The 20,260-nt window shown below is 36.4% G+C and overlaps 4 protein-coding genes, 1 long non-coding RNA gene and 1 pseudogene across 7 annotated transcripts; 4 read left to right on the forward strand and 2 right to left on the reverse strand.

Annotated features, from left to right (window-relative positions):
- Positions 1 to 1,201: 1,201 nt before the first annotated feature.
- On the forward strand, positions 1,202 to 2,927 carry LOC104762813 (uncharacterized). Of its 2 annotated transcripts, none has more exons than XM_010486203.3 (3): positions 1,202 to 1,394; positions 1,924 to 2,108; positions 2,201 to 2,927. In XM_010486203.3, exons 2-3 carry the CDS (start codon positions 2,028 to 2,030, stop codon positions 2,660 to 2,662), a joined length of 543 nt encoding a protein of 180 aa, XP_010484505.1. In that variant the 5' UTR covers positions 1,202 to 1,394; positions 1,924 to 2,027; the 3' UTR covers positions 2,663 to 2,927. The 2 variants fall into 2 exon arrangements, with proteins under 2 accessions (XP_010484505.1, XP_010484506.1); XM_010486204.3 differs by lacking the exon at positions 1,202 to 1,394 and adding an exon at positions 1,510 to 1,746.
- Positions 2,928 to 3,488: 561 nt separating this feature from the next.
- On the reverse strand, positions 3,489 to 7,601 carry LOC104762814 (BTB/POZ domain-containing protein SR1IP1). The gene is made up of 7 exons (XM_010486206.3): positions 6,953 to 7,601; positions 6,624 to 6,714; positions 6,119 to 6,518; positions 5,929 to 5,998; positions 5,230 to 5,844; positions 4,575 to 5,102; positions 3,489 to 4,190 (listed from the first exon to the last, which is right to left on the reverse strand). The coding sequence occupies exons 3-7, from the start codon at positions 6,172 to 6,174 to the stop codon at positions 3,648 to 3,650; spliced, it is 1,812 nt and encodes a 603-aa protein (XP_010484508.1). The 5' UTR covers positions 6,175 to 6,518; positions 6,624 to 6,714; positions 6,953 to 7,601; the 3' UTR covers positions 3,489 to 3,647.
- LOC104762815 (casein kinase II subunit alpha-1) lies at positions 7,561 to 10,291 on the forward strand. The gene is made up of 10 exons (XM_010486208.3): positions 7,561 to 8,163; positions 8,428 to 8,557; positions 8,644 to 8,838; positions 8,924 to 9,081; positions 9,173 to 9,263; positions 9,364 to 9,429; positions 9,508 to 9,590; positions 9,686 to 9,749; positions 9,829 to 9,897; positions 9,999 to 10,291. Exons 1-10 carry the CDS (start codon positions 7,844 to 7,846, stop codon positions 10,056 to 10,058), a joined length of 1,236 nt encoding a protein of 411 aa, XP_010484510.1. The 5' UTR covers positions 7,561 to 7,843; the 3' UTR covers positions 10,059 to 10,291.
- A 232-nt stretch (positions 10,292 to 10,523) lies between these two features.
- LOC104762816 (protein CONSERVED IN THE GREEN LINEAGE AND DIATOMS 27, chloroplastic) lies at positions 10,524 to 12,486 on the forward strand. Its single transcript, XM_010486210.3, has 7 exons — positions 10,524 to 11,015; positions 11,100 to 11,252; positions 11,344 to 11,421; positions 11,527 to 11,622; positions 11,803 to 11,838; positions 11,926 to 12,107; positions 12,190 to 12,486. Exons 1-7 carry the CDS (start codon positions 10,548 to 10,550, stop codon positions 12,353 to 12,355), a joined length of 1,179 nt encoding a protein of 392 aa, XP_010484512.2. The 5' UTR covers positions 10,524 to 10,547; the 3' UTR covers positions 12,356 to 12,486.
- LOC147923180 (uncharacterized) lies at positions 10,995 to 11,880 on the reverse strand. The gene is made up of 3 exons (XR_015588540.1): positions 11,778 to 11,880; positions 11,419 to 11,687; positions 10,995 to 11,280 (listed from the first exon to the last, which is right to left on the reverse strand). It is a non-coding gene; the product is annotated as an uncharacterized LOC147923180 (long non-coding RNA).
- A 2,752-nt stretch (positions 12,487 to 15,238) lies between the features above and the next one.
- On the forward strand, positions 15,239 to 18,234 carry LOC104727292 (subtilisin-like protease SBT1.7 pseudogene; annotated as a pseudogene). The gene has a single exon (XR_015588541.1). The product of XR_015588541.1 is annotated as a subtilisin-like protease SBT1.7 pseudogene (transcript).
- The last annotated feature ends 2,026 nt before the right edge of the window (positions 18,235 to 20,260 follow it).

Consider the following 20,260-nt stretch of genomic DNA (forward strand, 5'->3'; position numbering starts at 1 on the left):
TTATTCTTCATATTTTTTCCTGTCATTTCTATTGTCAAATTTTGTGGTAATCGTCATCATTACTTTTACCATCTGGTTCTTCGCTATACTCTTTTTCTTTTTCATCCTCGTCAACTTCTTCACTTTCTTCCACTCAAAAACCTTTTTTAGACTACCACACAACTTATTAATCCATCAAACTCCAAGAACAAAATCATTTCTTTTCTCATTAAAATAAAAATAAGATAAAAAATAAAAAATTAATGAAAAAATATCAACTTAGCTATAAAATCATACACAAAAATATGTTTTACAGCTCATAAGAAATAAAAAGCACAAACGTAGATAAATAAGATAATTTATGTTTTACATAAATATTTATAATATTTAAAACTTTTTAAAGGTTTCGAAATATAAATTTTGAACCTTTTAAAAAGTTTCAATATTTATAATATTTAAAACTTTTCAAATTTAAAAATTATAATATTTAAAAACTTTTAAAAGTTTCAATATTTATAATATTTAAACTTTTAAAAAGTTTCAATATATATAATATTTTAAACTTTTAAAATATATTTAAAAACTTTTTAAAAGCTAAGAACTTTAAATATTAAAACTTTAATTTTTTTAAATATTATAATTTATTTTCTTGAAACTTTTTAAAGTTTTAATTTGATCAAATAAAAAACCGGATCAAACCAAATATACTTTTAAACTTGGACACCTGATAAATCAAGTTTTCTAGCTCATTCGTTGTTGGAAGCATATTAATCTTATTTATACTGGTTCTCAACCATTGTCTACAAATTTACTAGCCGATATGGGATATTGTGAAAATTCTGGATATTTTAGAAATGTTAATTAGTAAAGTGTCTAATCACAATTGGAGGTTTAAAATACTATGTGGAGTCTTTTGGTGCTTGCTCCTACTTTTTATTAGTATAGATTATTATTATTATATAAGGATGTTGTAAGTAAAGCTTCGGTGGAGCTGTGTGAAGAGGTGGAATATGGCATATTTCTCAGAAGAAACGTTTGAAGGCTATTGGCTAAAGACAGTGTTGTTTGGTTTTGGCATGAGTTTGCAACAATCACATTGATTTTTGTGATATGTGTGAAAGAGATGATTAATTAATTAGTTTTAAACAAATGATTACTTAAACCATACTTTTATAATCATTGTATATACTATATACTGTATTAGTGAACTTCGTTTTAAAATAGTTTATCTGCAGTATATATAACTAGGAAGAATGTGACGCACCAATCCATATCTCTTCTCTAAGCTCTCTTAATCATCTGCTTCTCTAAGCTCATTATTCTCTTCTCAAAAGGGAAAAAAAAAATCTCTCTTTAATTTTTCATCATCATCTCCTTCCATCATTTAATCAGCCTCTAAACCTAATTGATTTCAGGTCAGTAACGATAATAATCCCTACTTATTTTCTCTTCTTAATTTGATTTTACTTGAGTGTCGTCATTTCTTCATCAGCTTGTACTATATATATTGATATCTATGTTTCGGATATTAAATTTTATCACCAAAAATTTATATAATTTGGTGTTAGTAGGAGTATTCAGATTGGTTTGGTTCATTTTGATTGAACATATATAGCTCTATTATTATTCCCACCAAACTTGACATCAAGTCTTACTGTGAAAACCACAAAAGTCCTTCAGAAATGTAAAAGAATCTTTATTAATGAAAAGACAAGATTGACATGCGTCTAAGGGAAAGAACACGAACCACCAAATCGGTGTTTGAAAGTACGATATGAGATTTTGTATGTATAGATATATGAAGATATTTTTGTGAATGTTTGCTCAGATTTATAGCATTAGTGGCTAAAAATTTGCAGAATCTAAATCGAGAACTAGCAGCCAAACCTTTTTTTTTTTCTTTTTTTTCTGGTCCCTAATTAACAACTTTCCAAATTTTCACAGGTTTATTACAAAGCGAAGAAGCTCCAAGTTCGTCATATCAAATCTACTTAGAGATATATACATCCTGGATGAAATAAAATCCTGATTTCTTGGAACATCAAAACATGGAGAAGCTTCTTAACCCGTACGATAAGCAGTGCATGAAAATGGCTATGCTTAAACACGAAGAAACTTTCAAGCAACAGGTAATTTAATTAGAAGATTCTGATCCATTTCATATTTACGTCACACATACATGTTAAGATTAATATATATAGTTCTTGATTACATTTTTCAGGTATATGAACTTCATAGGTTATATCAAGTCCAGAAGATATTAATGAAGAACATGGAGATCAATAAATTGAGTACCAAAGGAAATAATAATGTAAACTCAGGACTAGGAACGTTCATCAGAAGAGTTGACCATGAGATTGACCGGCCGGCTAATTTCCCCGGTGGTAATAATAATAATAACATAGAGATTATGGATGAGAGTGAGATCGAGTTAACGCTTGGTCCGTCGTGTTACGGTGATGGTGATTTGATGAGGATGAGCAAGAAGAAGAAGAAGAACTCTTCACCGGAGATGATGATGGACGGAAATCTAAACTCTGGTCGCCGGAGTTTCTCTTCTTCTTCGACAGGATCAAGTAATAATAACAACAACAACAACAATCTTGAAGAGCAAGTGAGAATAATGAAACATCAGAAGCAGAAGCAGCCATGGCTTCAGGCATTGACCTTGAATGTTATCTGATAATTAATTATATTAATTTTTAACTGTATTCTGAAATAGATTTGCATCTTTCTTCTAAAAAAAAAAATTAGTAGTTTAATTTTTATTTCCTGATGAGAGTGTTTTACATGCCTCTTTTCTCAGGTGATTTTTTTTTTTTTTTTTGCTTTTTTTAAAATGCTTATCAGTAATTTGCTTCTTTACTACTTCTTTTAGGTTTCTTGTAAATAAGATCAAAATATTAATGTATTATTGTTTTCGAAGATAATATATTAATCATTTTCGAGCTCGAGTTTATCATACGAAGTATATATATCTATAAAAATGTTCAATCTTTAGCTTTAAACACACACATAAAAAGGAGAAACAAAGTAAATAGTTTTTTTTTTTTGGGTCAGCAAAATTGAATTATTATGAATAAGAAAATAATAATAGAGGAGAAGTTATAAAAGGGACCAATGATGAAATTAGTTATGGGACAAGAACATGCAATATCTGCTGGCATGTTCCCTTCAGGCTTCAAGCATCACCTACTTCCCCTGTTTTAATTCTGATTTATAAATATTTTTTTTATAAATGCAAAAGCTATTAGTATTACTTTATTTCATACATGACCCCACGATCTTGTTTGATCATCATCAGCTTTAGAATCCCAAGTTCTCTGAATCTGTGATCTATTATACTCATCACTATCAGTGATAAGTTCCACATATAAAGTTTATACATTAATAATTGTATGTATGTATCTAAACAGTGTGTGTTAACCTTCACATATTGATATCATTGTATTTTTTTCTTGCAAAATTGTGATTTTCTTTCAAAACTACTTTCAGGATCGTTTAGAATATTTCTTGAAAAAAACATTACCAGCTTTATGTACAAAAAAACATCAAAACACACACAAAAATATCAAATGCTGACAAGTAGGAAAAAAATAAATCCTTGAATCAGAATTTAGAAGTCCCAACAAAAAATTAAACATATATGTGTGTATATTATATGGTTTTCAAGAAATAGAGTGTCTCCGATCTTTGGGTGGTTTGGTTCTGCCTCTACCGCTGTATGGCGTGATGCCAAAAGGGTTTAGCTTTCCGAGTTTTCTTGAAACAGAGTTTATGAATGACTTTCTTGGCAATGGAGGCTTATCCATGGAAGCAGTTGAGATTGGTGAATTTGGATTGGTGCTGATGGTTGATGAAGATGATTTCTTGTCACTCTCTTTCTCAAACTCTTTAAGCTTCATTTTCATTTTGAGAAGTTCCAACTTCAAGTCCTGGTTTTCGCGTTTAAGCTTGGAGAGTTCGTCGTTGTAGGAGCTGAGTTTGGGAGGAAGGACAGCTGCTGCTGGTGGAGGTGGGGCTGGAGAATCTGAGTCGTTAGTGACTTCTCCTCGTAGACGTTGTTGTTCGTAGTAAAGGACTTGAACAATGGTCTGAACGGGGAGACGATCATTCTGAGCTGCATGAGCGCAGGCTTCTCGCGATAGTTTTTGACAATCCATTAAGCTGCACACTTTCTTCCTCTCTACATCACTCATATTCGGGTGCGCCTGCAAGAAAAAACATAGTTGTTCACCAGAGATCTCTTAAAAATTTCCAAAATCTCTTAAAGATAATGGGAAGTTGATCATCTCCTTAACCACAAGATTTCAAGTGAGGTTTAACTCTCGAGTCTTGAGTAATAGGAAAAATGGTAATTACTTTCCTTGAACACAAGGTATATATATGCTCAGAAAATGGGTTGCCATCCATATTTGCTAATGATAAGTCTTTATCAGTTTCAGGAATTTAATTGTCATAATTATATGAAAATATAAGTATCTATCAGTTTCAGGACCACTTTATGCAAATGTCAAAACATTTACCAGTTTTTGTATCCAGTATATGATCAATATATTGCAAATGAATGTAAATGTTTACTAACTTAATATTACCTTAAGGTAGATGTCGACGGCTCGATACATGCCATCTTCAGTAACCCTAGACTGTTCAGGAATAAGTTCAGCTAAACCGATGAATTTCTGCAAGCTCACATTTCTATCAGAAGCAATTTCAGCCATATAATTCTCCAACAATTTACCAACACGTTCCATATCACCAGCAAGATCAACACCATTGTTGCTTATGCGGACTCCTTCAACTTCAAACTCGAGATAATTCATGAGAATGCGTTGAACAGTGTCTGTATCAAACAAAGAGTGATCTCCAGTGAATGAATAAGAAGGAATCAAGAGATCGTCGAGCACTGCTTGTCCTAATTGTAATCCCATTCTCTTTTCCAAGTCAAGTCTACAAGCAACCGTTGTTTCAAGGTATATCGCTGCACGTAGAAGCATCGAGAGAAAGCTAACGGACATTGCGTTTTTCTCTCGAGGGAGAAGGCTTACGATTGTTTCAAGAATCACTCTTTTCTCGTGTTCTTGTTTTGGTTCGATCTTCTTCATTCCTTTCCCGAAAATCTCCTGCATTTGCAAAGAAAAAGATAAAACAACTTTTTATGGATCTTTCTATGTAACTAATTTATGGAACTTCAACAAAAGAGAAGACTCAACCGAACCAAAATGGTATGTGTGTTTGTAGGAAACTCACCAACCCTCGAAGAGATTTCTGAGCATACAGCATAAGCACTGGACCAAGTCCATACTGCTTAAACCCTCTAGCCATCATTGCGATCAGTACACGTTGAAACGAATCAATCCTAAGAACCGTTAAGTCTTCAGCCCACCAATCAACCACAGGCTGCTTGCTCTGTTGCTGGACCACAACCTCATTGTTACCACTATTACTTGAAGAAGGACTGCAAAAGTGGCTCTCTTGACAGGTCATATAAGCAATCGCATCAATGCAACGGCTCACGAGTTTCACTCTTTCAGCAGTGGGCAACAATTCCTCTGATTTATGCAAGACTGTGATTGAACTCGATAAGCTCTTGAGAGCTACTTCGTTCAAGTAAGCTTCAGCTCTTACAACGAGATTTTCCACAGAGTGTTCGTCTGTCATCTCTAGATACTCTGCTGCACATCGCAGCATGGCAATGTTCTCTGTGCTCATATCAAAGTTAATGCCATAGCAGAACTTAGCCGCTAGCTCGAATGCTTCAGAGCCTCCGGGGATATCCAGGATTTTTATAACGGAGGAATCTGAATCTTTGTTTGATCCCGACATAAGTTTCTTGATAAACCCACATTTTGACAAGAGTGGAAACTGCAAGATTCGGAGAGAGAATGGGATCATGTCATTGGCTTTACATCGTAGAGATTGATCGGTAAATATAGATCTAGCAACTACCTTGTGCAGTGAAAACGAAGCTTCTCCAACATGAACGGTGACATCACTAGAGACTTCCTGAGAAGAAATCCTGAAACGATGCAAAAACAAGAGTAGATTGTTACGTTTTATCACAAAGAAAAGAAGGTTCCGTAGCTCGAAAGAAAGATGGATTGAGAAACTAAATAAATTTAAAAAGAAAATGAGAAACCATTCACTGGTTCTCTTCATGGCTGAGGACAAAAGATCTTTCTTCTTTGCTGACATATTACGAACACTTAGGTGGTAGAAACTTCTCACTCAAGAAATTCACCATGGAACACTATTTCAAGTCCAACTCATGAAGAAGACGTGCCGTAACGTACTAAAAGAGAGAATAAGATCAAGCAAAAGAGCTTCTTCTTCTCTAATAATTGTGACCAAACAGAGAACCCAAATTCCCCAAACAAAGAAAACCACAAACTACCCCTTACCACCGAGAGGAATGAAGGGTAATTATGTAATTCTCATGGAGAGTACAAGATAGAGCGTCTGTCTACGGAGGGAGTGTATGTGGTAAAGGATTGGTTTAAATTTTTTTAGAAGAGTCCAAGTGGATCAGGCACACACATCTTTCAGACCAAAACAAAAAATTCCAAAAGAGAAAGAAAAAATAAGTATTGATTCCTCTCCACAAATGTATATATATCTCTTACAAATACAATATATAGTGTTACCTGGTAAGTAGAAGAGAGGGTACGAGTATAATAAGTAAGCTGCCGAATCTTGGTTTTGTGACCGAACATGAATGAGATAGGATATTTGTCCCTACAAAGAGTCCTATCATCTTTAAATTCTTCCTCTTTTTTTTTTTTTTTTTTTTTTTTTTTCTGATAATTGAAGTCACTATATGCCTCAACATTTTGATTGAGACTCAACTCAATCTTGCAATAAATGGAGTCGCTGAATAATATAAAACGTCCTCAACGAAAAATTCAAAATTTCCAAATAGTTGAGGTAATAAAAACAGAGAATGATGGTACATAGAGTCTGAGTTTTTTTTTACCTCTAGTTGTTTTCATGGCTTGGTCAGTTTCACTTCCTCCATTATTTGCCTCAGGTCTTAACTCTTCCGAATAAGTAAAGATGACAAAATCTTCTTCCTGAGTCCTCAACATTGAAATCAACCAATTCAAGATCAAGTTATCTGATGTTAACACTTGTAGACTCCCACACTATATGTTGACCTCTCTTCATCCATCCACATGCCATCGAGATGTCTCAAAATGTCTAATTTCTAATAAAGAACCCTGCATCAACTTCTTGAAAACAACCATGGCGTAATCTTCGGGCGTATCTATGACTAGGACAAATTAGCTGTCACATTTGTCGGAAAAAGAACTCATTGATAGTGATAGAATTCTGCTAAAATCTTTAAATGGCTTTGTCGCATCCCCTTCAGTTCTTAATCTTGCGCAGATGAAATCGTGGGGACGACACAAATACAAAAGCTTCCACCTTTTACTTCTCTCCGAACTTTTTTTTTGCCCATTATTGCAATCTTTCTCGAGAATTAGCACCATAATCACAGACCCACCGATCTAAACCTCGCTTATTGCAAATTCCGAAATCGAAATTCAGAAATTTTTCACAAGATCGAGAATACAAAATTTCCCTAATTCCCCAATTGAAAAACCCTAACATTGATTATGAGCGAGTGGACTAAGTAAATTGGGCCATAAAGCCCAGTATGTCAGGCCTTTTTTGGTAAATTTAATTGGCGCAATTTCAAAAACTACGCAAACCCCCTAACATTAAGTATGAGCGAGTGGACCCAATAAATTGGGCCATGAAGCCCAGTATTTCAGGCCTTTTTGGTAAATTTAATTGGCGCAATTATACAAAAACTACGCAAAAGAAAAAGGAAATCAGAATCTGGTGCGGAAGAGCGTAGTGAATGATAAATACGCTATTCTTCTTCTTCTCCTTCTTCGAATCTCCTCTTCGACGTTTCTTGTTAGTGTGCGCCGTCTTAACCTTACGTGCGCCGTTGGCGCACTCTCCTATCTTACGCTCATCTGTCTTCACCCCCACAGCGAAATCTGTCTCGGACGTTTCCGGTAGTACTCCGATCGATCGAATCGATCCAGATTCTCTCGTCGAGATCTCTGATTTTAACCAGACGGAGGTGATGTCAAAAGCTCGTGTTTACACCGACGTTAACGTGATTCGACCCAAGGATTATTGGGATTACGAGTCGCTCATTGTTCAATGGGGGTAAGATTGTTGAAACCCTAGAATTAGCCGTACGGATACTGGTTTTCATGTTGTAATCAGCTGAATTGGTACTTGAAAAGGACTAATAATCGATTTTTTCTATGGTTTTTTTCAGTGAATTTGATGTTCAGTTTGCTCTGGATTTGCTTCTAGATTAAGCTAAATCTAATGAAATTGATTCATCTTATGCAAAAACTTTGCTTTTTATCTAAAAGATGAATTTGGTTTTAGGTAAAGTTTTGATCTTGTTCTTTGCTCTCTCAGGGAGCAAGATGATTATGAGGTAGTAAGGAAGGTCGGGCGTGGAAAATACAGTGAAGTTTTCGAAGGTGTTAATGTGAACAGCAAGGAGAAGTGCATAATCAAAATCCTCAAACCTGTTAAGAAAAAGAAGGTGACCTTTTTTTCCAGTGTTTTGGATTTGATTTGTTTGGATATTTGAGGTTGTTTCTTGAATTTTCTATTGATCTTTTTCTGTAGATAAGAAGAGAGATTAAGATACTCCAGAACCTATGCGGTGGGCCAAATATTGTCAAGCTGTTTGATGTTGTTAGAGATCAACATTCGAAAACTCCTAGCCTTATATTTGAATATGTTAACAGTACAGACTTCAAAGTTCTGTATCCTACTTTGACTGACTACGACATTCGTTACTATATATATGAGCTGTTGAAGGTAACCATGTGGTATCGGTTGGATTATAATTATTAAGTGATCCATTTGACTACGTACTTACATTTCTTTCGACTACTTGTTGTAGGCACTGGATTTCTGCCATTCACAAGGAATAATGCACAGAGATGTCAAGCCTCACAATGTTATGATTGACCATGAGCTGCGTAAGCTTCGTCTTATAGATTGGGGTCTCGCTGAGTTTTACCACCCTGGAAAAGAGTATAATGTCCGTGTTGCCTCAAGGTATGGTTTTACTTTATATATACCCTTTTATCTCATTATTTCGCGGTAGCCAAGCTTCACTGTGATGTTTATCTCTCCTAATGTGTACCAGATACTTTAAGGGACCTGAACTTCTCGTGGACTTACAAGACTATGACTATTCGTTGGATATGTGGAGCCTTGGTTGTATGTTTGCTGGGATGGTGAGTGCATGATGTAACATTTGGAGGACGTTCCTTTTTTTCTCAATATAGTTATTTTGCTGATCTGATTTATTACCTAATTCTTCTTTCCTTGTATTAGATATTCCGTAAGGAACCATTCTTCTATGGCCATGACAATCAGGATCAACTAGTAAAAATCGCCAAGGTATAACTTATCTCAGTATTAGAATTTGGCAGATCTCCCATTTCCGTTTTTATCATGAATTTTCCTTCTTATTTACAGGTACTTGGGACCGATGAATTGAACGCTTATCTGAACAAGTATCAGTTAGAACTTGAGCCACAACTCGAAGCACAAGTTGGACGGTACGTGCTACTTAAGAATTATAATAGTTATTTTGTAATACTGAGATAAAAGCTAAGAATTGTATTAATTTGGTTGAATGGAACACAACACACAGGCATAGCAGGAAACCTTGGTCCAAATTCATCAACGCAGACAATCAGCATTTAATCTCACCCGAGGTTTACTCATTTTCTTGATTCCTTTGTATAGAAAATGGTTTAGTAGGGTTTTAACGTGTTATGGTCTTAAACCGTGCAGGCGATTGATTTCCTCGACAAGCTGCTCCGGTATGATCATCAAGACAGATTAACTGCAAAAGAAGCCATGGTACGTATGCTTCAGAGAACAAATAAGAAGCCGCGTTTTGTTTTTTTAATCACATGTTAGAGGTGAATTAATAATAATGCGCTTTGTTGATTTGATGACAGGGACACGCATACTTCGCCCAAGTTAGGGCAGCAGAAACCAGCAGAATGAGAAGTCAATGAAACTCAGAGATACGTCTGTAAAACTTTCTGGTGATGAAGATGATGTAAATCTTTTCTTCGAGTATTATTAAATCAAGGTGATGTTTCTTCTACAATTTGTCTGAGTATTGAATATCTGAATCGTCTTATATTTTAAATATATTTATGACGGATTGTATGTTGTTATTTAAGTATGTAAACTGTCGTACATTTATATCAAAAAAAAAAGAAAAAAAAATCAAAGCAGGTAAAAACTTGATCGGAAACTCACATATTAGCTCGGATGAATTAATAAAAATATAAAATACATCTGCAACAAGACATTCAAATCGAAAGTTTGATAATATGGTATAGAGAAAATATACGTACGTTTGGAAAATGTGGTTTTGGGCTCCTCGTTTTGTTATATTAAAAAGACGCTTATAAATTGGGCCTGAGTGGCCCAGATAGTTACTATATCACTGAGACTCCGAGAGACAGAGGGAGAGAGGCTCGTGGAAACACGAGAGGATGCGTACAAGGGAGCATGTGCCACGTGGCGGGAGAGAGACGCTACAAGTCTCAGAAGAAACCAAACTAAAAAACAGAATATTATTATTTCTGGCTGTGTGTTGTTTGCGGTGGTTCAGGTGCTCTGCTCCACTTACCTTTAATCTTCAATCAAACAACGGTACTCTCTCAGGAATAGAGAATCAGATAGGGAGCACAATGCTCAGGTTAATCGCTAGTTACCCTCTGATTCCCAAGAAACCCCACCGGGTCTGTAACAATAGCGGTAAGTTCGGGAGTTACTATGATTCTTCATCGATCGTCAGATATGGCGGAATCGGCAACGATGGTAAGAAGCAGCAGCTTCTTCTAAACGTTACAGTGAAAGCAGTGGAAGACAAAGGTAATAATGGAGGTGGAAGCATGAGTTTCTCTGGACAAAGCTGGGATCCTAGTTCCGAGATTGAAGTTCCTTCAGACCAAAGGCCCGTAAGTAAATCACTTTTTTTGTGTTTTTTTTTTCCTGATTCTAAAGTAATGATGAGATTTTTGAGTGTGTTTTGGTGTGTATAGGTGAATGAGTATTCGTCTTTGAAGGAAGGAATGTTGTATTCATGGGGAGAATTGGGTCCAAGCGAGTTCTTTATTCGTCTCGGTGGTCTTTGGTTGGTCACTTTCACTGTTCTTGGAGTTCCTATTGCAGCTGCTAGCTTTAATCCTTCCAGAGTGAGCTTTTTGAAACAGAGCCTGCCTCCTGCCACAAGATTTTTTGTTTTTAGTACAGATTATAATACACTATATTCTTTATATGTTGCAGGAGCCTTTGAGATTTGCTCTAGCTGCTGGGACTGGAACTTTATTCCTGGTTTCATTGATTGTCTTGAGAATTTACCTGGTATTGAACTTACTCTGCTTCTTCTCTTCAAAGAAGTCTTTACTTGTGAAAGCTTGATTGGTTTGATTTGTTAATTGTTATTGACTTTTGGGTATATTTTCTTAGGGATGGAGCTACGTTGGAGATAGACTACTTTCTGCAGTTATACCATATGAAGAGAGTGGATGGTATGATGGACAAATGTGGGTCAAACCACCTGAGGTAACGTAGCTACTTAAAGTCCTTTCTTTTGCTAATCTACATGATTGAAATATAGATAACACTACCTGCAAAATTTAAGAACTAAGCAACTGATGAATATAGATAACTCTATGCATATGTATATGAGGTAAGAACTAAAGCAACTGATGAATTACTGTGACTTTGAATTTGTGATCTCAGGTGTTGGCTCGCGACAGGTTGTTAGGCTCTTACAAGGTAACACAATACACAAACAATGTTTCTTAGTCAATGTTGCAAAAAAAATAGGCGAAAAAAAGATTCAGGAAACTTTGTGATTTTCAGGTGAAGCCAGTAATCAAGATGCTCAAACAAACATTAGTCGGAACAGGAGCTTTACTCGTGTCAGCATTCGTACTATTCGTATTCGCAACACCAGTGGAGGACTTCTTTAAAACCACTCTGGGAGCCAAAGATAACCAAACAGAAGTTTCCGTTTCAAGAACCAACAATAAGTTCAATATGAGGTGAGGAGACTGATCAAATAAGATTTATGGCTTAATAAGAAATAGCAAACTCACCTCTCTTTCGCTAATACAAAAATCGCAGAAAAGAACAGTTGCTTCGGTTACCTGTAGATGTTGTGACCGACGATGATCTGGCAGCGGCCGCGGCTGAGGCTGCTGATGGAAGACCTGTCTATTGCAGAGACCGTTACTACCGTGCGTTAGCCGGTGGTCAATACTGCAAATGGGAAGATCTTGTTAATAAATAGTTGTCAAAATAGAATAAACAACACAACACACAACACAAGCTCGACGTAGGTTTTGATTAAAATGGCTTTAATAAGCCTAAAGCTTATCATCATCACTACTAAATAGTTTATCGATACAGATTATTTATGCATTCGTCGGTTCGTTGACCACATGGTCATGTCAATGCTAGGAACTAAAGGCCCATATTAATGATGTTAGGTCTCCCATTAACGGCCCATTAACTTTAACAGTTTAAAGGCAAAAAGCACAAGTGTTATTACTCTTTTGATAGGTTGCGTGAGTTGTTAAATAATTAAAACTTGAAAAGAAAAGAAAAAGATGTTCCTAGAATAAAATTTTTGGTCGGCACACAGTTCAATTTCCAAAACAAGAAAAAGCGTGGTCCAATTAAATTTACTCAGATATAGTATACTTTCTACTTTAAATACTCTTATCGTGACATTATCAGTAAGAGTCCAGTAAAATGGACCAACCTGCCAGTTTCTGCCGTTGTTACTATTTATCTTATTTGTATTATTTTCGTTTATGAACAAAACTATAAGAAAACGTATCACTGTGTAATGGACTGTAAGGTTTAACTATGTTGTATGGGAATTTAGGTAGGACGTAGGTCTGATGTAAAGAAAGACACGTTAATTCATGTAATACGAGAATTAGTTTGTTCTACACATTCTCATACGCAATATCAGTGTACAGTGGATTATTGTGTTGCGTGAGTCAAACATTAATGTAATCTATAGTGTTTTATCTCTTCATGTGTGGCATAAAGGTATAAAATTGACGATGGTAAGTGAAAGAAAATGTAACGGGTGAAACCTGCACAATCACGACATTAATGCTAACCATTAAAATTCCGACGACAACAACTTGCTGAGTAAGAAATAGTTGAAGTAAAAAAATAAAAATAAAAATAGTTGAAGCATTTAATGGAAAGCCACGACGACCGTCACATAGATTTTTTATGTAAAGATAGTTACATAAACATTACTTTAAAATAAAGTGCTGTGTGTACATAGATGTTACTAAGAAACAAAAATAAAAAATAAAATAAATAAATAAATAAATAAAAATAAATAAAAATAAAAATAAATATAAAGTGTGTACATTAAGACGTTCTGATGTATAATGCGGACATGCAAACCAAGGAGTATTGTTGTGTAATGTGTACTGTGTATATATACAAACAGAAGAGAATCACGAGAACATAGATTCTTTCATAAAAAACGTAATTCGAGGTAAGACAAAATTGTTGACTCAGACTTCTCTGGATGTATACATCGAATTTGTGGGGTATCTTATTTGTTAACCGGAATCGACACTTAGCGTACCGTACAACACGACAACTCGTCGGTTTAATATATTTCTTGTTTTTGCAGATGTTATCATATTAAATAATTAGTGTAAGCTGAATTAGGCAGGAAATTCGTATGATGTGGTCGTTGGGGAAAAAAAAAAAGATTAGTAGTATAGTTTAGTTGATATTCTAAGGATTTGAATAAAAGTAATACTACTAATTAATTAGTTTAGGTTAAGGTCACATGTCGCGAATTAATATCTACTTGTTGCGACTCAGCTGTCCTAACTGTCATAATTGAACCAATGAATGATTGAACCTCAGTCAACTAATCGGGGAAAATAGGGAAGTTACTACAAATGTTTTTGGATTTACTCTGAAAACGTATATGTTGTTCTCTTGTTTCTGCAGTATTCTAGTTCCCATGTAATTAATATGAATGTCGTTTAGAGGAAAGGTTTCATAATCCTAGTGTGTAAGGTAACATCGAGCTTCTTCTGCACATCTTTTTAAAAAATGGGAAATTGAGAAGAATAAAATGTCAGATCTTTTGAATATAAGGAACGGTTGTGGATGGTTTGGAGGAGTTTGGACTTTGGAGTTTGCAGAGATAAGAGAGAGAGAGATCTGGTTCGATTTCTTTTAGAGGAAAGTAAAGGATGGGAAGAGATCTGGAGGAATGGCATGTTATGACACGTGGGCCGTAATCCCAAAAAGCTGTGCTTAGATCCAAATCTTTGTATTATGCGTGTTCTCACTTGCATCTTCGGTTATATTTGTATCTCTTTAATACCAAAATAAATTACGTTTCATGAATTTTGCATGGCTCAATGGCTCAATCAGTCAAATCCTATGTAAATCAATCGGAAACAGTTGATCAGGGATAAGATCAAGCTATTTTTTTTGGTTCAAATTAAACCAAGAGCATTACGTTTCACCTCAATAAAATATATTTTACTTCAACCGGAATATACTATAGGTTGTAACCACTTTTGTTGATATAAAAGCTCAACATTAAAACCAAAAACGAGACTTTTTTTTTTCTTGCTAAGTGAGTAAATATCATTAATAATGAAAGTAGTTTGGATTACCAAAACAAATTGGTTCCTTGGCAAAAAAAGATAAAAAAAACAAGGAAGCAATTGAAAGTAAAAGTTTAATTAAGAATCAGACTCAACGAACCCAAAGAGCAAAGATTTTTACTTTTTTTTTAGTGGGTCATTCGATCCATATCGTATAATTCATAATTATGATCTTTATCTTTGATAAATTTTAGGAATTATAAACGCACACAAGAGATGAGTTGTTTTCGTTTCATTGGTTCGTAGACCTACTAAGTTCGCATTTACGTAATCATGCCTTGTGGTGAGTCATGAGGCACTTCACCAAGTCATTCCCAACTCCTTGTTGCATGGTCGATTATTTCCATTTCGTAACGCATTAATACAAACCGTACCTACGTGGAAACCAACATAACAACATATTAACTCAAAAAATACTTGAAGATAAGAAAAAAAAAGCATGATTAAAAGATACCTTGGACAAGAGAGGACAAACAAATACAAATACAAGAGACGACAAATTTTTAAAAAAAGGCTATACCGTATATATTCGATTATTCATAATGGTTTTCAAACGTCAAACCAACATCATAATGGTATTCTGAACCACATGGCATCGTGATTCTATCGAACCTACATAATAATACTACTGTACCATCTTCATACAAACAAATTACAGCCAAAAAAAATCGATAATTAATAAAAAAAAAAAGAATCAGTATCTCGAGACGATAAAGCAACGAGCCTCTCGAGACAATAATATACGATGATAATACGGTATCCGTATATGAACATAAGTACACATGTGAACACAAAAAAGAGTATTAAAAAAACAAAGGAAAAATAAAGAATAGTCATCACTGTCAAAAAGAAGAAGAGTGGACACAAACAGTCTCTCAAATGATTCCTCCTTGGTACGCATCATTTTCATCTTCTCTCTTCTTCTACCACTGTATTTAAACCCCTCTCTCATCTTCTTCTTCTTCGATTGAGAGAGAGAGAGAGAGAGAGAGACAAACACACACAACAACACACCAAAGGTTCTCAATCATGTCGTCGTTTCTCTCTTGCTCCACCACTGCTTTCTTTCTCATCCTCTGTCTAGGATTACGCCACGTGTCCTCCTCCTCCTCCAGCGAACATGGAACTTACATCGTTCACATGGCTCAATCTCAGATGCCGTCCTCCTTCGACCTCCACTCTAACTGGTACGATTCATCTCTCAGATCTATCTCCGACTCCGCCGAGTTGCTCTACACCTACGAGAACGCCATTCATGGGTTCGCCACTCGTCTCACTCAAGACGAAGCCGACTCCCTCATGGCTCAACCCGGTGTTCTCTCTGTTTTACCGGAGCACCGTTACGAGCTTCACACCACTCGTACTCCTCTCTTCCTCGGCCTCGACGATCACAACGCAGATCTGTTCCCTCAAACCGGCGCGTCTAGCGACGTCGTCGTTGGAGTTCTCGATACCGGAGTCTGGCCGGAGAGCAAAAGCTACTCCGACGAAGGATTCGGTCCGGTTCCGTCTACCTGGAAAGGCGGATGCGAGACCGGAACCAACTTCACCGCTTCTCACTGTAACCGTAAACTAATCGGAGCTAGATTCTTCGCTCGCGGCTACGAATCAACCATGGGACCAATCGACGAATCTAAAGAATCGAGATCTCCTAGAGACGACGACGGACACGGAACCCACACGTCATCAACCGCCGCTGGATCCGTCGTCGAAGGAGCTAGCTTATTAGGTTACGCTTCGGGAACAGCTCGTGGTATGGCTCCACGCGCTCGTGTCGCCGTTTACAAAGTCTGTTGGCTCGGTGGTTGTTTCAGCTCAGATATTTTAGCTGCTATCGATAAAGCCATCGCCGATAACGTCAACGTTTTGTCGATGTCACTAGGCGGTGGTACGTCTGAGTATTATAGAGACGGTGTTGCGATCGGAGCTTTCGCCGCCATGGAAAGAGGGATTCTGGTATCTTGCTCAGCTGGTAATGCTGGTCCTAGTAGCTTCAGTTTATCAAACGTTGCTCCATGGATTACAACTGTTGGTGCTGGTACTCTAGATCGTGATTTCCCGGCGCTTGCGATTCTCGGCAACGGCAAGAACTTCACCGGAGTTTCATTGTTTAAAGGAGAAGCTCTACCGGATAAATTGCTTCCGTTTATTTACGCCGGTAATGCTAGTAATGCTACTAATGGTAATCTCTGTATGACCGGAACTTTGATTCCGGAGAAAGTAAAGGGGAAGATTGTTCTGTGTGACAGAGGAGTTAATGCTAGAGTTCAGAAAGGAGATGTGGTTAAAGCAGCTGGTGGAGTTGGGATGATTCTGGCTAACACGGCGGCGAATGGTGAAGAGCTTGTTGCTGATGCTCATTTGTTACCGGCAACCACCGTTGGTGAAAAAGCCGGTGATCTTATCCGGCATTACGTAACTACCGATCCTCATCCAACCGCTACGGTTTCAATCTTGGGAACCGTTGTCGGTGTTAAACCGTCTCCCGTGGTTGCGGCGTTCAGCTCGAGAGGACCTAATTCGATTACGCCGAATATTCTTAAACCGGATCTGATCGCTCCTGGAGTCAACATCCTCGCTGCGTGGACCGGAGCTGCTGGACCAACCGGACTCGCTTCCGATTCTCGCCGCGTGGAGTTCAACATCATCTCCGGAACGTCCATGTCTTGCCCTCACGTGAGTGGTTTAGCGGCGCTTCTCAAGGCGGTGCATCCCGAGTGGAGCCCCGCGGCGATTAGATCTGCTCTTATGACCACAGCTTACAAAACCTACAAAGACGGTAAACCTTTACTCGACATCGCTACGGGTAAGCCTTCGACGCCGTTCGAACACGGTGCAGGGCACGTGTCACCAGCAACCGCCACTAATCCAGGACTCATCTACGATCTAACGACTGAGGATTACTTAGGCTTCCTCTGCGCGTTGAACTACACATCGTCGCAAATCAGAAGTGTCTCGAGACGTAACTACACTTGCGATCCCAGTAAATCGTACTCCGTCGCTGATTTGAACTACCCGTCGTTCGCCGTTAACGTTGAGGGAGCTGGAGCGTACAAGTACACGCGCACTGTAACGAGCGTGGGAGGAGCGGGGACTTACTCGGTTAAATTAACATCCGAGACGACAGCAGTCAAGATTTCGGTTGAACCGGCGGTTTTAAATTTCAAGGCAGCTAACGAGAAGCAATCGTATACGGTGACGTTTACTGTAGACTCATCAAAAGCGTCTGGATCTAACAGCTTTGGGACTATTGAATGGTCAGATGGCAAACACGTGGTTGGAAGCCCCGTGGCGATTAGCTGGACATAGTCGTAAACTTTTTAATTATGAGAACAAAAAAATGGAAAGGGCTCTTATTGTAATGCCGTTTTATATAAGAAGCTCTGTTTAGCAACAAAAAAAAACGGCATGCAGTCTATTAAGGCTTGTTTAGTTTGTTTTTGTGGATGTCTCGCTGTTTTTTATCTTTCTAATTTTTAAAAAGAAATATATTCTCCGGCCACAACGGGTACCTGGAAAAAGAAATGATCAACAAAAGTCAAGAATATTTGATAATTCACCGTTTACCATCATGTCAGTAAGTAAGATTTTTCTGTTGATTAGACTTTAGCCAAATGTATCTACCGAGAGATACTTCTTAACTAGAGTATGAAATTGATACCATAGCCATTAAGCCTCTATAGGCATATGCATTGATTATCAATGATTAGATTTGTCGGTGAGGAAACCTCTTCTTTGTCACCCATCAGAAAGAAAACAATAAATGATTAGGCTTCGGCGTCGGAGAATTAATGGGTTTATTAGGACGGTATTACTGAATGGGCTTTATTAGGACGGTGTAACTGAATGGGCTTTAAAATGTTTGGCCCATTATTGGTTTGAATGGAAACCTTATTATTCCCAAGCGTTTGTGGTGGAGTCGTTGTTTTCTGTATTCGTGTGTCGTTTAGTAAATGCATTATCTGATTAGTACGTAGTGGCTACACACTCCACATGTCTATTTCGTATCATGCCTTCCGTGGCCAACGTTGGTTCACGTTGCATGATTCTAAACATCTTTAAGATTTTGAAGCCAAATATTAGGCATTAGACGATTAACGATATCCACATGCGAAAATTAAATAAGCAGTACATTACATACATATGGCCATTCGTTTAAACACGTACAATGTGTATATATAGGGAAAGTTCGGTATTTTCAATATATTTTAGAAAATTAGACACAAAAAACGAAAATCAAAAGTGTGTTAAAGGTATCCAACTATCCTTTACGTTCCAATGCAGATTCACAGGACCACTTATTAAGATTTAAAAAATATGAATTAAAAATGTAAAGAAAAAGTATAAACGACAATATAATACGTCGTTTCTTGCGGCCCTTTAATCATACAAAAACAAAACAATGGAACAAAGCCACGCATGAGTCACAAGCAATGAACAATAGTGGCCATCATCTAAATAAATCAAAAGTTGACAAACACATATTGTTGTGATTTGCACCGCAAGTTTCAACTATTTATGTTTTTTTTTTCTATATAGTGCTTTAAGTCAAAAACTACTTTTATAATTATACAATCGATCGACCAAGACGTATCATATGATTTCAAATCCATTCTACCTTTTATCTCGTAGAAGAAAACATTGTCTTGACTATAGGTGTAAATCTTTTTTTTTTTTTTACGACTATTATTAGCTTATATCCTTCTAGAAATTGACACGTCAAATATATAAATTCCTTTGAATACCACTAAAAAAGTTTTTTTTTCCAAAAATAGCACATTTTATTTTTTTTTTCAAAAATATCACAAAAGTTTTTTTTTTTCCAAAATTACCACAAACACAAAAAAATGATTTTTAAGGATATTGATTTTTTTTTTTTGGTTTGGGTTGACACATTTAGTTTTAGAGTATAGTTTTTAGGGGTAGGGTTTAATAATTAGAATTTAGGAATTAGTTTTTAGTATTAGAACTTTAATTCAATTATGTTGTATTTTTAGAAAAAATTATATTTTAGTGGTATTTTTGGAAAAAAAACTAAATTGTAGTATTTTTGGAATAAAAACCTATTTTAGTGGTATTTATGAGAATTGCCCTATAACTTATATACTTCGAATACGCAAAGACCCATTTTCATTTGATTTTATAGTCTGTAATTATTGTTGTAGTCAAAGTCTAATGCTTCTACAATTAAGGGAGACAAATCGTAGACCATTACTACGCGTTTGAAAAAGAATCCAAACTCCTAATTTCTAGCTAAATAATGATCTGATATGATCTATTTCCCCGCATAACTTTCTGTCTCTTCTCTTTTATAAAGATAGAGAAAATGATGCATAATTTATTATCCATACACATATATAGAAACAAAAACTAAACGCTCATAATTAGGAAGAAAACACCAAAACAAATGATAATAATGATGATAAAAAAAATGTAATGCATGTTGAAGATGATGGTGATGGTGATGGTGCTGGGTAAAGTGTAGCTATCGCGTGCCAAGAATAGTGGTCTAGGCCCACTCCTCCACA

Source organism: Camelina sativa, chromosome 18 (genome assembly GCF_030686135.1).
Source record: "Camelina sativa cultivar CO46 ecotype springtype chromosome 18, ASM3068613v1".
NCBI lineage: Eukaryota > Viridiplantae > Streptophyta > Magnoliopsida > Brassicales > Brassicaceae > Camelina > Camelina sativa.